Here is a 16,473-nt window from a genome sequence, read left to right as displayed (position 1 = left end):
GCATTGGTGCTGGTGGCAGTACTGGTCACAATTGGCATGCATGCCTGGCATCAGTGCTGATGGGCTCAGTGCCCAGCAATGGGAAGGCTGGTTCCCTCATGAGGTCAGTTCTGCAATGTGTCTGGGCACTGTTCCTGGGAGCTCAGTGCCAAGGGGTTCTGAGAGTTCCCCAATGCTGATTCATAAATACCTTTTCTGTGCAGACAAGCTAGAGAGTGTTTTGATATTCGTAACTGAGAATCTTGACTGACGTGCTGGGCAGAACTAAATTAGGGGGAAAAGGCACTGTATCCAGAATGAATTGCAGGTGTTTTCTGAAATCTAGACTAACCCTTGACATTTAACATGTGACCCATGTGGACTAGCAGCACCTGGACTCACCTCTACTTCAGTTTAACTGAATCCAAACTTGCTTTATAACAAGATCTCCAGGGAAACTGTAAACACAGAATGAGAAGCACTGGTCTAGCAATTCCCAACACTGGTTACACTTTAATAAAATCACTTATCTTTTATATAAGGGGGAGGGCTTCCGTGGTGGTTCACTCGTAAAGAATACCCCTGCCCATGCAGGAGACATGGGTTCCATCCCTGATCTAAGAGGAGCCCACATACTTCAGAACAACTAAGCCCGTGCACCACCACTATTGAGCCTGTGCAGTAGAGCCCAGGAACCGCAACTAACGAAGCTCGCATGCGCAAAAGCCTGTGCTCGGCAACAAGAGAAGCCACCACAATGAGAAGCCCGTGTATCACAGCTAGAGAGTAACCCTGCTCGCTGCAATTAGAGAAAAGCCCACCTAGCAACAAAGACCCAGTGCAGCCAAAAATAAGTAAATAAAATCACAAAATTGCTCAGGGGCTGTTTTAAACACTGATGACCATTTACATTCTACATGATAACAATTGATTCAGGAAAGAATCATCAATGGAGCCAAAACCACAGGGCAAAAGCTTGTTGGTGTTTCTGCACAGATCAAAGAATTTCCCCACAGATGACTTATTAATTATAAAGTGGGGAAAATGACCTTTACAGCAGAGAAACCTGGCAGACATTATTTAAACAAGTGATAAAACGTAACATCACAAATAGTCAAAATGACAGCATGAGCCTAATAAGAACATGACATCACCTATGCACAATTTCTGCCAAAAATGATTGACCTGAATCCCATATTGCAGTTGCAAAAACCAGGCAAATCCAAATGGACAATCTGCAGAACAGCTGTCCAGACTCTTCAAAAAGTTTCATGAGAGTCTAAAAAGACTGGGAACTATTCTAAATTAAAGGCAACTAAAGAGAAATGATAAGTAAATGCACTATATAATCTTTAATTACAAACTGAATTGGGGAGGGAAGGCTAAGAAGGACATTTTCAGGACAATTTTGGGGAAATGTGGATATTAGTAGAATTAGATTGTTAAATACTCTAGGTGTGATCATTATAATGTGGTTTGTGAAATTAATTCTTAAAAACTCAGCTCCCCAGACCCACTAGATTTCACTACCCATCACCTCTTGCAGGAGGGTCAAGCGCAGCATGCCAGAGCCACACCCAGGAAAAGTCACTCTGTGTAGTTCCAGTTTACAGCTTTACTGGCTGAGCTCAAGGCAGATTTTAAGGCTCAGACCACAAACTGGCTGCCTGTGAGCCAAATGTAGCCTGAGGATTCATTTGTTTGGCTTGTGTGGCATAAGTAAGTTCTGAATTAGGAACTAATGTCTTAAAAGAAGAGATTTCACATAAAAACATGTATGTCTGACTTTAAAAAAAACCTAGCCTATCTGGTTAGGGGGTCTCCAACTGACCATCTTAAAAAAAATGGTGTATCTCAAAACCTTTACTGAGGTATGGTATACATACCCAGGTGGTGCTAGTGGTAAAGAACCCACCTGCCAATGCAGGAGACATAAGATCCCTGGGTTGGGAGGATCCCCTGAAGGAGGGCACGACAATGCACTCCAGTATTCTTGCCTGGAGAATCCCAAGAACAGAGGAGCCTGGCAGGCTATAGTCCATAGGGTCACAAAGAGTCAGACACAGCTGAAGTGACTTAGCACATACATATAATAAACTGCATTTATTTTAAGTGTACATAGTTGTGACTTGATGAATGTATGCTTAGTCACTCAGTTGTGTCCGACTCATATGACAAATGTATATACCTGTAGAACCTCCACTATCATGAAGATAGAGAACATTCCTATCATTCCCCAAACTTCCGTGTGGCCCCCTCCCACTACTGGACCAGGGAACCACTGATCTACTTTCTCAGTATAGTTTTGCCTTTTCCAGAATGTTATATGAATAGAATCACAAAACATGTACACTTTTGTGCTTAGCTTCTGCTCAACATGTTTTTATCCATAATGTTGTGTGTACTGGTAGTCCGTTCATTTTATGGCTGTACAATATTTCATTGTATGGACATGTTACAATTTGTTTATCCAAATTCCTGTTGATAGACTTGGCTTCTTTTTATTTTTGTCTATTTATGAATAAAGCTGTTACGAATTTATAATAAAGCCTTTCTGAAAAAAAAAAAAAGGCAACAACAAACTCCTCTAAATTGGGACAGGCCAGTAGTGCAGGCTCTCATGACCACGATACCTCATCAGTTACACCAGACGGGAAGAGACCTCACCTACATCTCTGACAGGAAGATGCCTCTACATTACTATCCACCAGGGGGAAGAAAACTTTCCACTCCATGATGGCCCAGCTAATCAGACTGTAGAAGCCCAACCAATGAGAAGCCACCATACTTTGGATTCCCAGCTTCTTCCAATGGACTCTGGTTATCACTGCCCCTCTCAACTCCCTCCTTTTCCCCATAAAAGCAAGTTCCTTTTCCTTGTGCTCTGAATTTGCCTATGGTGTGCTGTCATTCACTTATACCAAATTGGAATTCCTCTGCTATCAGTAAATAAACTCACTTTTGCTGCTAAAATAGCTGGCTATTGTATTACTAAAGTTGACATACTCGGTGTCAGAAATGGGATCCAAAGGAGGTGGACGCGAGAGATGATGGCTCCCAGAACTGAATGAGGTAGCTGCAAAGTCCCTTATGCTCATTGGTTCTGTGGTCAGCACCTGCTTTCAGTCTGGAGTCTCAGTTTGGGTTTCAAGCTCCACTCTTTTTGCACTTTGAGCTCCTGGACTTCATCTGGGATCTGGAAAGGTTTTGTTCTTTCTGGATCAAGGCTTCTTCATTAGTGAGTATTGTTTTCTGGAGCATGGTGGTGAGGTTCTCTTTTGAGGACCAAGCTAAGTGGGACCTAAAAGTTTATTCCTTTTGGAATCTGGGCCAGGACTGCAGCAACTTTCTTAGAATTCTAGGCTAACTTAAGAAAATAAGACCCTGGCCATCTAAGTGTCCTGAGGGCAGCCCTCCTTTGGGGATTCCAGTTGGTTCCATGTTAAAAACTACAGGCTGCCCACATGTGAATTTTTAACGAAGTGGGCTGAAAAATCTAAAGGTTACTCAGAATTACCATGGCCATTATGAGGAATTTTCAATCTTCCTAAACTCATTTTTAAGATTACACTGGAGGACTCTGATTTTATAATTAAAACAAACGGTATATTTATTTTTGTTAGTACCAATAAGCTTTCAAATACTCAATACTCTAAAATTGCTTCTCAGCAAGGTACTTACTGTTTCTAAATTGGCAGACACAACCAAAAAACTAGATTAAAAAAAAGAACAAGATGACTTCTGAAACCTCCTACTTGTTATGTTCCCTTCCCTCTGGGTTCTTTGTCTTAGGGCCACCTTGTGTATCTTCCTTGGCTCTTGTCTCAGGACTCCACCTTGTACTCTGGCCCCACCCCTTATGCCATCTTCCATATTCCCTCTGTGAAAACCAGCCCCTTTAAAACTGGAACTATCATCTGAGGATCCAAATGTTAAACCCCTAGTTACTGTTTCTAAGTTAACTGGAGCAAATAAACAAGAAGGAAAGATTTAAATAACAATTGCCTTAGATTTTTGGTATTTCTGTCTGTTGAAGGGTTTTGGGAATTCATCCATCCTATTCAAAAAGGGGAATCTTTGTTTTAAAGAAAAGTTCACCTTAAGGAGCACTCCTAAAAGAGAGGAGTCCAAATCCTTAGGGATCCAATGTAATGCATTCTTTGATTGGTTTGCAGAAGCTTCTAAAAGGCAAACTGACTTCATAAAGAGCTCTAAAAGCATCCTTACAGTATGCCAGAAACACAATTTGGATCTAACTGTTGAGTTTGATCTGAGACACGACTGAAATTTAAAACAAACCTAGAAGGTCCCTGTTTCCTTCTGTCTGTATTTTCATGTGTCTGTATGTGTGTGTGTATACATGCGTGTTATAGATGTGTTTTTTTCATTTCCTACCTGCTGATGGTATTGCTAAAACTGATTTGCAGAAGAGCTCTATTTAATTGGCTTAAAAACAAACAAGCAATGGGACTTCCCTGGTGATCAATGGTTAAGACCAAGCTTTCACTGCGAGGGGTCGGGGTGGTGGGATGGGAGTTGATCCCTGTTCTATTCACATGCCACAAATCACAGCCAACAAAACCAAACCAAACCAAAAACAACCCAAAGCATTTATACCAGTTGAAATATAATAGACTGGACCCAGTACTTTTCAGGTTTATATGATCTGAGATTAATTTTGGTGTATTAAAGCAAGTTTGGAGCTTTTAAGTAAAACAAGCATATCTTTAGAGCTATCAACACTGAAAATAATGCAGGCATACAACTTTTATTCTCCTTGAGTTTACTGGTCAGGTCAGGTAAGTTCATGTTATCTTTGTTACAAAATTTGTCAGCAAGAAAAGTAACTTGGTATGATAAAATTTTTGTGAGTGACCTAAACAAGTAAATTGGATGTGAATGAGATAGAAATTAATAGGCATTGCTTTTAGGTAGCTTCCTCAAATCTTTTTGGGGAATGTTCTTATGTACTTTTTTTCCTACTTTTTTTTTCTTTTGTTTTCAGTCCCTATGAGAAAAGAGAATTTTCAGTAATGCTTTTCAAACTACAACTGGTAAATCAGTGAATCATGAGATTAATTGAGTGGAGGCACAATATGCTATCTGTTTAAAAGGAACAGGCTAGAAAATTATAACATTGCACACAATAAAGATAAAAATTGCATCATATAACTTTTTTCAGTTACATATATATGTCCATACGCTGTTATACACTGTAGCTTTCACTGTTTAAGTAAAAAAAAAAAAAAATTAAGCTTTGATCCAGAGGAAGGATAGATTGAGGGATTGACTGCTCCCCATTCCCATTTGGACTCAAGAATGCTGACACCAAGGATGAAGGGAAACTTGTTATACTGGGTTGGTCAAAAATTTCCTTTGGTTTTTATATAAAAATAAGACACATTTTTCACTTTCACCAAGAACTTTACTGAATAACATATTCACTGTTTTGTTCCATAACCTGCTGCCATTTTCTAGGCAATTTCATTATTCCACATTTCCCAAACTTTTTATCTTTTTAAGCAAAGAACTGTTACAGGTGCCTTTTACTCTAGGGAACTGAAATTTTTTTGCCATTAAGATAATTTTGAAAAGACCAAAATAAATGGAAATCCAAAGGTGCAATGTCTCGTGAACACTGCAGATGAATCAGAACTTCCTAGCCAAGCTGACCAGTTTTTGCCTGGTCATCAAAGAAACACAGAGTTTTACATTACCTTGATGGAAGATTGTGGGCTTTCTATTGACTAATTTTGGACACTTCTTGTTGATTGCTGCTTTCAGTGGGTCTAACTGGGAGCAGTACTTGGTGGAAATAATTGTTTGGTTTTACAGAAGGAGCTCATAATAGAGGACTCCTTTCCAATCCCACCATCTTCCAATATCACTTCTTTGGATGAAGACCGGCCTCTGGTGAAGCTGGTGGCGGTTCATTTTGCTTGCCCACAATCTCTTCTGTTCCACGTTATTGTACGGTGTCTACTTTTCATTGCCCATCACAATTTACTTTAAAAATAGAAAGTTTTTGCTATGTTTCAGTAGAATCGCATGTGGAAATATGGCCAAGGTTTTTTTCGCTTCACTTATGTAGAACCCAAATTTATCAAAGCGATTAACACAAACAAGCTGGTGATTTTCAATGCTTGATTTGAGTATTTTGAGCATGTCAGCTATCTCTCAAGTGGTATAATGCTGACTGTTCTATTAATGTCTTGACTTGATCAGTATCAACTTCAACTGCTCTACCCAACTGTGGAGCAACACCCAGTGAGAGATCTCCAGCCTGAAACTTCACAAACCACTTTTGACATGTTTGATCACTCACACCACCTTCTCCATATACTGCACAAATCTTTTTTTGTGTTTCAGCTGTGTTTTTCTCTCTTGAAATAATAAAGCACAAGATGCTGAAAATCTTGCCTTTTTCTTCCACCTTCAATATTAAAACAGCTATACAAAAATTTACTGATTTTAATAAATTTTTAATGCATACACATATGACAGCTATAATAATATAACCTAGCAAAATTGTTTCAAATGAAGTTAAAGACAATTGTTACTAGAGCCATCATACAGGAAAAAAAAAATCAAAGGAACCTTTTGGCCAACTCACAGAATCTGATCGCCAAAGCATGCCAACAAGCATGACTGAATGGCGGACTGTCACATCCTCTTTCCTGTGCCCCATCTTCCATCTAGGCTGCAGAGACGAGACATCCTAAAAACTCCATTTCCCTGACCCCACTGCAGCAGAGCGCCAGATGGGAGTCAGCATCCACTCATCAGGTGCTGTGGTGGATTCAAGATCGCTTGCATCCCTAACCCTAATTCTACTCCTCCCACTGAGAAACTGAAAGTGAAAGTCATTTATTCGTGTCCGACTCCTTGTGACCCCACGGACTATACACTCCATGGAATTCTCAGACCAGAACACTGGAGTGGGTAGCCTTTCCCTTCTCCAGGGGATCTTCCCAACCCAGGGAGATGGAACCCAGGTCTCCCTCATTGCAAGCGGATTCTCTACCAGCTGAGCTATCAGGGAAGACTCCCACTGAGAGGTGGAATCTAATTCCTCTTCCCTGGAATCTGATCTGGCCTTGGATATTTGTTCAGCCAAAAGAATGCAGCAGCAATGACCTTCTCAAACTCTGCGTGTAGTTCGCAAGAGGCCTTGCAGCCTCCATCCAGGCCACCCTCTTGGAATGCTTGCTCTAGGGCATTTGCCATGTGAGAAATCTGTCTGCCCTGGGACAGCCATGCTGTCTGCGACACAAACAGCGTGAAGACCCTGGAGGATGAGAAAGTATGTGGAAGTGCTCATTACAGGCAAGAAGAAGCTGTCCTGGAAAGAAATCTTTCAGCTGTAGCTGCTTCCAGCACAGATCAGAACCACCCAACCAAACCCTCTCCTGACTCACAAAATTATGATCAAAATAAAATGGTTATTTAGGCCACCGAGTTTTAGGGTACTTTGTTACATAACAATACATTAACAGAAGAGATTTTTCTTCTCAAAACTTGCGTTTGGAATTGGGTTAAGCAGAGAGACAGTGGCATCCTTTGCTCTTAGACTGTCTTGAAGTAGATCTCTGATAAACTGGGTACTTTATTTCAGGCCTCCACCCTCACAGGTGTCAGAGTAGGGCAAGTTCTAGGACGGAACACAGGAATCAAGAGCCATCGTGCTGACAGAATCCAAAGGCTAACACTAAGGACCACAGGAGAGCCAGGAAGAGCTTGGGGTACAAAGTCAGAGATGAAGCAAGACAGATAAACTCAGACAGCTAACATTTGCTGGACACTGACTATGTCAGGAATGTATTAGCACTCTGTGAACATGATTTCATTTGATAGCACTCCCCCACTATTATCCCAGGTTACTCTGATTACTCACATTTCATAAAAAAGAAGTCAAGGCACAAGGAAGTTAAGTAATTTCATAAAGTCCTACAATGGGTAAATGGCAGAGCCTGGATTCATCTGGCCCAAAGCTGGTACTCCTGCTAGCCACTCACCAGCATGGCTCACAAGAGCCAGGGCCAGGTCACTCAAAGGAGGGCAAAAACCAGTTCTTGAAGAAGTCAGCTTTAAGAGAGGGTCAGTAATCCTCCAGACGAGGAGCTAGGCAAGGTGACCCCAGCTGACAGGCCAAAGGGTGAATCCCCGGTGATGGAGGTGACTATGGGCCTGTTGGACACGCCCAGTTATAGCTGGAGAAGTGAATGTCCATCACAAAGCCTGAGCCAGTAGGGCACCCGGGACTGAGGCACACACCTGCCTCGTGCATCCCCGCGATCATCTACCAGGCTTAGGCCGCTGTCAGCCCTGGACAGTCAGCCCCCCATAGTGGAGACCTGCAGACACAGGTTCAGCACCTCCTCTACCAACCTCATGTGACCCTAACCCAGCAGAGCTTGTTCGTGGCTCCATTTCTGACTGAAATCCCTCCTGTGGCCTCGCCTGCTTCTGGTGACTTCTCCCTCCTCCAGGCACTCAAACCATGGCTTCCCTCCAGGTTTTCTGGCTAAGCACGCCGTGCCCTGGCCCTGACTCCATGGTCTCCCTATGACTCAGGGCTCTGGCTCCCTGCCCAGGACCCCACCCTCCGTTCTGCTCCTCCGAGCTAAGGCCCCAGAGGAGGAATGAATAGGAATGTTTACCTCAGAGCTGCTAGCTTACTAAGACCCTCCACCCTTACCACTGAATCAACAACTTGGGCCTTCTGGTTCTGTGAACCCAGCTACTGACCCAACCACACCTGCAGAACACTGGGGATACACAGTGACCCACGAAGCTGCAAGCAGGGGATCAGCCTGCGTGGCTGGTACTCCATCGGGGGACCTGGCTCCTCACTGCAGAACACACCCAGCAGGTCATGGCCCACAGCCCTGAAGTCTGCCTGTCCTACCCTGTCTCGAGGTTGCGGGTGTTCAAGCAAAAGGAAGGAACATCAGAAACAGGCTTGCTCAACAGACCTGATGCCTGCAGTCCCAAGTCTTTAGCTAACACTTGCTTCCTAAACTTGAGCACAGGAGCTTTAGTTCAGTCCAGAGTCTACTCCCATTTCTACTCTCACTAGGAGTCCTTCCAGCATTGTTTCAGCTCTTCAGCTTTAGTTCCCTCATCTGGGACAAAGGGAATAATGCATGGTAAGCACCTAGGGCAGTATCCGGAACACAGCTGATGAACAAAAACAGCAGCCATTGATTCAAGAAAGAATCATCAACAGATGCTTAAGTTAATGAGTGAAAGTTTGATGAAGAACAATATAGCTATATAATCTTGAAGATGTTGTTGCTGTTGTTGTTTAGTCAACTAAATCATGTCTGAATCTTTTACGACCCTGTGAACTGTAGCCCACCAGGCTCCCCTGTCCATGGAATTCTCCAGGCAAGAATACTGGAGTGGGTTGCCATTTCCTTCTCCAGGGGATCTTCCTGATTCAGGGCTCAAACTCACGTCTCCTACACTGGCAGACAGATTCTTTACCACTGAGCCACTTAAGCCCAACTTTAAAGTAGCTCTATACAAATTACTTATTAAAGGGAAAATAATCAAAGGACACTATCAAGACACTGAAAAAACCCACAAATGAGAGTAAATATTTGCAAAGCATACATATGACAAGGAGTTAATATTCAGAATAAAGAACTAAACTTCTACAACTCAACAACAACAAATGCAATTCAAAGGACTCAAACAGACATATCTCCAAAGAAGAAATACAAGTGTTCAATAAGCTCATGAGGAGATACTCAACATCACTCATCATTGGGGAAATGCAAATCAAAACTATAATGAGATACCAGTTAAAACCTATTAGGAGAGCTATTGTTAAAAGCAAAACAGAAAAACACGTATGCTGGCCAAGGATGTGGAGAAACTGGAATCCAAGTGCATAGCTGGTGGGAATATAGAATGGTGCTGCCACTGTGGAAAGACGGAAAAGCCATTGTGACAGTTCTTCATAAAGTAAAAACTGAACTGCCATATAAATCCAGCAACTCTACTCCTGCATTTATACTCAGAAGACTTGAAAGCAGGGATTCAGATACCTGTACACCAATGTTCAGAGGCAGAAACAACTGAAATGTCCATCAATAAATAAAATGGATCAACAAAATATGATGTACACATACAATGGAATCTTACTCAGCCATAAAAGAAGTGAGATTCTGATACCTGCGACAACATGGATGTAGTAAACACTATGCGTGCTGGAATAAGGCAGACACTGAAAGACAAATATTTTATGATTCCACTTGCACTAAGTACTCAGAATAGTCAATTTCATAGAGACAGAAAGAAGAATAGAGGTCACCAGGGGCTGCAGAAAGAAGGGTAGTGGGGTGTGTTGTTTAATGGTGAGTTTTAGTCTGAGGTAATAAAAAGTGTTCTCACACTAAACGGTAGTGATGGCTGCACAACACTATGAATATACTGGGTTGTTTAAATGGTAAACTCTATATGTATATTTTACCATCATTTTTTAAACATAAAGGGTACTCAGGTCTGAAGCAGTCTGAAGTCCCTTTGAACTCTCTAAACTGACTGGTTAGGGCTTGCTTGACAGTGGTCCACGCTGAGAAGACACATGTGGGATAAAGTTAAAATTGAGCAGAACAGGAGGAACAACAGACAAAGAAAGAAGAGGTTTAAATCAGGGTCTTAAAGGGCTTGGCAGTAACATTTGGGGCTTGTAGGCTATGGGGTCCATGGTGCAACTTCTCAATTTTGCAGGTTTGGCCTGAGAGTAGCCATAAACATACATAAATGAATGAGAAGGGCTGTGTTCTAATAAAACCTTATTTATAAAAAATAGGAGGCTTCTGCCAATCCTTGGTCTAAATAAAAGTGTGGGAGGGGAAGAGGGTCAGCAAGGCATCATACTTTTTAATATATGAACACAACAAAAGAGGGAGCCCTGCAAGGTTAGGAAAACCATCCTGAACCACACAACTCCTTCTAAAAGTTCCAGGAAACTAATTTCATATAAAAATAAATGGCAGAAAATTACTAAGGTCAAATCTCATTCAAAGTTATGATTTAAAAAAAGACAAAAGTATAACATTTCTATGAGACCACACCAGAAATACATGCATACAAAATAGCTCTATTACAATCAACTATTTTAAAACCAGCTAAATATTTATAAGAAAACTACATATGACATGAAAGAACCATGGTAAATGAAATTAAAAAAACTCATAAGAGTTTGCCTTTACTCAAAGAACCACTTAGAAGTAAAAGGGGAAAAGATTAAGACTAAATTAGAAGAAACACAAGACCAAATAAATGCAATTTTATTTTATTTTTTTTTTTTTTTCTTTTCACCGTGTCGCTCGCGGTTAAAAGGGCCGCAGCCGCGGGGGCAGACGACCCCAGTTATGCGCGAGCATGTCCTCTGGCGCTGCAGCCTGACCCCCGGCGCCACGCGCAGGCGCGGCGGGGGCTCAAAGGCAGCGCGTAAATGCAATTTTAAAATGTCTTTAGGAAAACAGGAGGAAAATTTTTCAAGAAATCACAGAAGACAGTAAAATGATTTGAATGAAAATGACAATATGGCAGATTAGCACAGAATTGATGCAGAATATAGAAGTTTCTGAAGCAGAGAACTGAAGCAAGTGAACAAAATATTTAAAAAATCAAGAAAATATACATTAAAAAATCAAGGTATACATATCCTGGTATAAAATCAAGAAAATCTGTAAAAACTTCCAGGAATGTTCTCAAATTGAGGAAAAAATATCTAACACTATATATGCACCATGTATCCATGTATCTAAGAACACTTAACCAACCAATAGCAAGACGCATTCTAGTAAATTCACCAGACTTTCAGGAGAGAAAAAATCCTTTATGCATCTAGGGGGATGGAAAAAAGGCAAGTGGCTTATATGAGAAACAAGAGGAGGATATTGTCAGGCTTTTTAACACCAATGCTTGATGCCAGAAGAAAATAATAGAATAACTGAGTATCTTAAATCCAAAGGAAATAAAATGCGACTCAAAAGACTTTGTATCCAGCAAAACTGACTTTCCTATATAAAAAAACACATACTATTATCAACATGCAACAGCTCAGGGCGAGCCTTTTGGAAAATGGCAGATATGAGCCCAAATCTTGAGTTAGAATTTGGGTACTGGAAGAAGGGGTACAGTATTAGCAGATGGCATAGTGTAAATAAAAGCACAGAGATGGGGAAACAAAGAATATTTTCAAGGACTGTTCTTTTTTTCACTAACTTACTCATCCTTCAAGTCTAAACATTACTTTCTCAGAGAACCTTCCCTGATCCTACCAGACTAGGTCAGGTTCTCTGTTACCTGCTCTCTTAGCTCATTCTCGTTTCTAATTTGAACCACTGCTATAACAAAATAATGAATTGTGAAACTGGTCATTTACCATCTCTTCCCCTAGAACATAAAGCTTTCTGAAGGCAGGGACTCAGGATGACAGAGTCACATCATAATCCCACTGCCCAGCCCGAAGCCCTGCATCACAGTCACTCAAAAATGTGCTGAGTTAATGAATGGGTGGATCCACTTGGCTGGAATGGAGGGTTGTACACAAGACTACAAAAATTGGAAATTTTATTGGGAACCAGATTGTGAATGACCTAGAAAGCTAGTGTTAAATGCTTAGATTTTTATTCTTCTTGCTTTTCAAATTTAAAAACAGTGATGATTTAGCAAAGAATATACTGGAGGATTAGGTGTCTCATCTCTCACTAGGGTATAAGCTCTTGAGACCTGGTATGCTCACAGAATGACTGATTAGGAAAACAATATCCATTATTTTATAAACGAGCCTTCAATAAATGACAGGTTCTCTGAGGTGGTAGTAGGTACCTTTTAAGCAAAAAGAGGCAAGACAATTACTGGGTTGGCCAAAAAGTTCATTCCATAACGGCGTATGGAAGGTCCCGAATGAACTTTTTGGCCAAGCCAATATTTCGCTAAATACTCTGTGAGTCGACTTCATCTTTCAAGGGCTCAGTAGCACTTTTAAAAGATCAACTTCCCTCAGTGCTGTGTCTCCCCGAATGACTGGATTGGGTGTCAGTCTCTATGTTTTGGGACATAATTTAATTATGGACTATACCTTCAATAACTTTCAGAGGCCAAGGACAACATGCAAATAAGCACAATTTTTTTTTTCTTTTTAAAGAATAAAACAGTCACCCAGTCAAAAACTGAAGCCACACAGAAGGATATAAAGTGAAAAGCAAAGTCTCACAGACTCCCAGCTCTCCTTCCCTGATGACCCTGGTTAAGTTTCTTGTGTAAATTTTCATTTCTAAAATGTTGTTATTAATGCAATAGGAATATTACACAGTCCATATTTCTTATGAAGGCTCAATCTTCTAGATCCTGTTTGACTTAATCAGAGGCTAAATTCAGGTCCCAAATAAAGAAACTTAAAATTGTCTTAAAATCTAACACAAAACTTAGATCTAAATAGACTCAAGAAAAAAAATTAATATGTATGTATTAGTTTTTAAGTCATTTCATTTTATTTTTTACTACCCATGGTAAAATAAACTCTTCTAAGATTTTTTAAAATAGTGTAAGTTGGTAGTCATCTGGAAACCATTTATTAACTAATTAAACCCTAAATCCATGAAGAAAACGTATCAAATGCACTGAAGGTCAAAATGAAACAAGGACATAAGTACCTGTATGCCTTGACAAATCAACAGCTCCTGGTAAAATTCCTGATACTCAAGAGAGATTTAAAAATAAATGTCCTGTTAATTTCAATGTTGCCTGTAAGCAGATCTCAACTGATCCTTAGATGATAAGGTTAAGGTAAACATAACTGCCTATTGGGGGGGCTGAAATAACCTGGGACTTGTAAGAGGTGGGACGTAATCCAATTAACAGAAGCACTGAAAATATGTGATCTTACAACAAAATGAGCACCAATTTGAAAAATGTCTATGGGCATTTTCTTCTCCAAATAGAGAGCAGAGTGAATACAGGGTATTAATTTTTAACAATACTCCTAGGATCTAAGGCAACCATGTATCTGGGGCTACTAAATTCTTCAAAGCCTAAATATTAACAAGTTCCTTGCATGGTAATTATTCTAATATTTTCAATTAAAAAAACTAACACAACAGTTAACAAATTCAAACTCTTATTAATCAGCCTCTAGTTCTTCATACTCCATCCACAAAAAGAGCTATGTAATTGCGCTGTCTTTATTTAGGGTTTCTTTTGTTTGGGGGAGGGGGTGGTGCCCCAGCTTGCAGCACGTGGGATCTTAGTCCTTACTACAGACGAAACCGACACCCTCTGCAATGAAAGCACTGAAGCTTAACCACTGGACCGCCAGAGAACTGCCCTTTCTCAAAGATGCAAACCATTTGCCCCCTGTACAAATAAGGCTCACTGACTGCAACAGGCTGCGCCTGTCACAAGGCAGAAAACTGAAGGTGTTCAGAAAGGCAGGTGACACGCGGTCATTCAGTCAGCTGCTGCTAAGTCGCTTCAGTCGTGTCCGACTCTGTGCGACCCCACAGACAGCAGCCCACCAAGCTCCTCCGTCCCTGGGATTCTCCAGGCAAGAACACTGGAGTGCCTCTTTTCAACCGCAGTGAGCTGGTGTCCTACCATTGAAGACTAACTAGTGAAACCGCTGAACAAAGCCCATGCCAGTAGAGAAAAGGGGCCTTCAGACCTGATGAAGAGTGGTCCAGCCCCTTCTTTTATTTAGTTATTTTAAAAATATTTATTAGGACACGGTAATATTCGATCTTCATTGTAGCATGCAGGAATCTTTTTTTTTTTTTTTCTGAGTTGCAGCATGTGGGATCTAGTTCCCTGACCAGGGATGGAACCTGGGTCCTATACATTGGGAATGTGGAGTCTTAAGCCACTGGACCGCCAAGTTCCTAGGCCAATCTTTTCTTATGTCTATTGTTCTTAAGGAAAAGATTCCTCTACAGTGAGCCAAGCTCAGTGGCTCATTTTAACTTAGAGCAACTATTTGCTGCTTCACAAGTTTTCAGCCATCTAACAGGATTCTCCTAAGTCGGCTCTCATTCTAGCAGTCCGCATCCCTGCTTGGGAAGCTCTGAGGGAAGCAGATGAAATTAATTAGGATACAGCCCATCAAAGCCAAGGCAAGTATTTTACCAGCTGTGTACAGAGACCTTCCCACAACCATGGCAAAGGCCACAGAAGAAATATTTTCGCCACTGAGAGCTCCCCAGTCACTGTCCTTTTTGACTCTCTCCTCCTCTCTTCAGCTCTCTGCCCTGACAAGCTCAGCCAGTCCACCATGTTTGTTCTCACAGAGGCACAAGGACTTCTTTTAAGATTATTTTTGTGGTTTACCCAACTAGCCGGGAAATCAGGCCTGTTGGGATAGAAGGTAAAATCAAATAAACAATCCTCTGACTGTGTGGGAAACGGCTGCTGGGCCTTCGACTTGAGGAGACACTCGGCCAGCTGTGCTCTTCTACGCGGGGTCCTCCTCGTCCATCGCCACGTCGTCGCTGGCACTCTGCTGCTGCTCGGCCTCTGGCCCCGGGGGGAGGATGCTTGTGACGGTGTGCAGCAGAGCTTCGATCTGCTCCTCTGTCAGCCGTTCCTCACTCTCCTCCACCATCTGCAGAAGGAACAAAAACCCTCCAGGACTTACAAGGAGCCTCACAGACTGGGCCCACCCCCACCCTCCCCTCCCCAAGTTGTTCCTGGTCTCGGCCCAGCCCCTCAGCACAGAGCTCAGGGTCTGGCTCCTGAGCTGCCCTGGGTCTCCAGGCCCTTTCCGCTGTAACTCCCCAGGAGGGAGAAGCCTGCTCAAATTCCAGGGTAAGCCGATGTGGCTGCTCCACACGAGTCAGTGAAAACAGCAAGCTGCAGGTTAGCATTTTTTCTTAAAGAAAAAGCAAACCCTAACAGTTCTCTACCGATCCACATACACACAAAAATACACTACACATACAAAGAAAACTCACCTGAGTAAAATGGCATTTTATATACACTTCAGTGTATCACAACCAGCACATCTGTTAACTTACATACTGTATCAGCAGCTCAGTTGATGACTGCCCACTATGTGCCAAACGGTTTGTTTATTTTTTCTAATCCTTACTACTATCCCTACCGACAACAGCTCCTGGGCCTGGCACTGTGTCTTGCACTTCACACCCATTTTCTCTTTTAAACCACAAGCTCAGCAAAGGGCAGATCTGGAGTCCCAAGCCAGACCTGTCCACCCCTGACTCCTACAATCTAACACGTGCCACGGGCCACTGTCATCTCCTGGGGATGCAGCACAGGAGCCTGAGGAGTGACAGCTGGGAAACAGCCTCCCACCACCCCATCCAAGATCCACTTAGAGCCCCGTTTCGGACATGGTCCTGGACATCTGAACGCACAGATGAGATCCACACTTTCAAGCCTAACTGCTAATCCTCAGTGTTAACAAACACAAACACAATGTCATCAACCAGCCTGTAAAAGCATCATGCAAGCAGTCCA

General features: G+C 41.9%; 1 protein-coding gene and 1 non-coding gene across 8 annotated transcripts in view; both read right to left on the bottom strand.

Moving 5' to 3' along the window:
• Positions 1 to 11,275: 11,275 nt before the first annotated feature.
• The window catches only part of CRCP (CGRP receptor component), a 41,951-nt gene continuing 36,753 nt past the window's right edge, over positions 11,276 to 16,473 (bottom strand). For 6 of the 7 annotated variants that reach the window (XM_069570955.1, XM_069570950.1, XM_069570953.1 and 3 more), the window contains one exon: positions 13,474 to 15,598. In XM_069570955.1, coding sequence (XP_069427056.1) covers positions 15,449 to 15,598 — 150 coding nt within the window. In that variant the 3' untranslated portion in view covers positions 13,474 to 15,448. Of the gene's footprint in view, positions 15,599 to 16,473 lie in introns of all 7 variants that reach the window. The other variant, XM_069570949.1, reaches the window with a different exon arrangement.
• LOC138429828 (small nucleolar RNA SNORA76) lies at positions 11,313 to 11,445 on the bottom strand. The gene has a single exon (XR_011252916.1). It is a non-coding gene; the product is annotated as a small nucleolar RNA SNORA76 (small nucleolar RNA).

This window comes from Ovis canadensis, chromosome 24 (assembly GCF_042477335.2).
Source record: "Ovis canadensis isolate MfBH-ARS-UI-01 breed Bighorn chromosome 24, ARS-UI_OviCan_v2, whole genome shotgun sequence".
NCBI classification, from domain to species: domain Eukaryota; kingdom Metazoa; phylum Chordata; class Mammalia; order Artiodactyla; family Bovidae; genus Ovis; species Ovis canadensis.
Note: the sequence above shows the minus strand (reverse complement) of the source record. Positions and strands in the feature narration are given on the sequence as shown.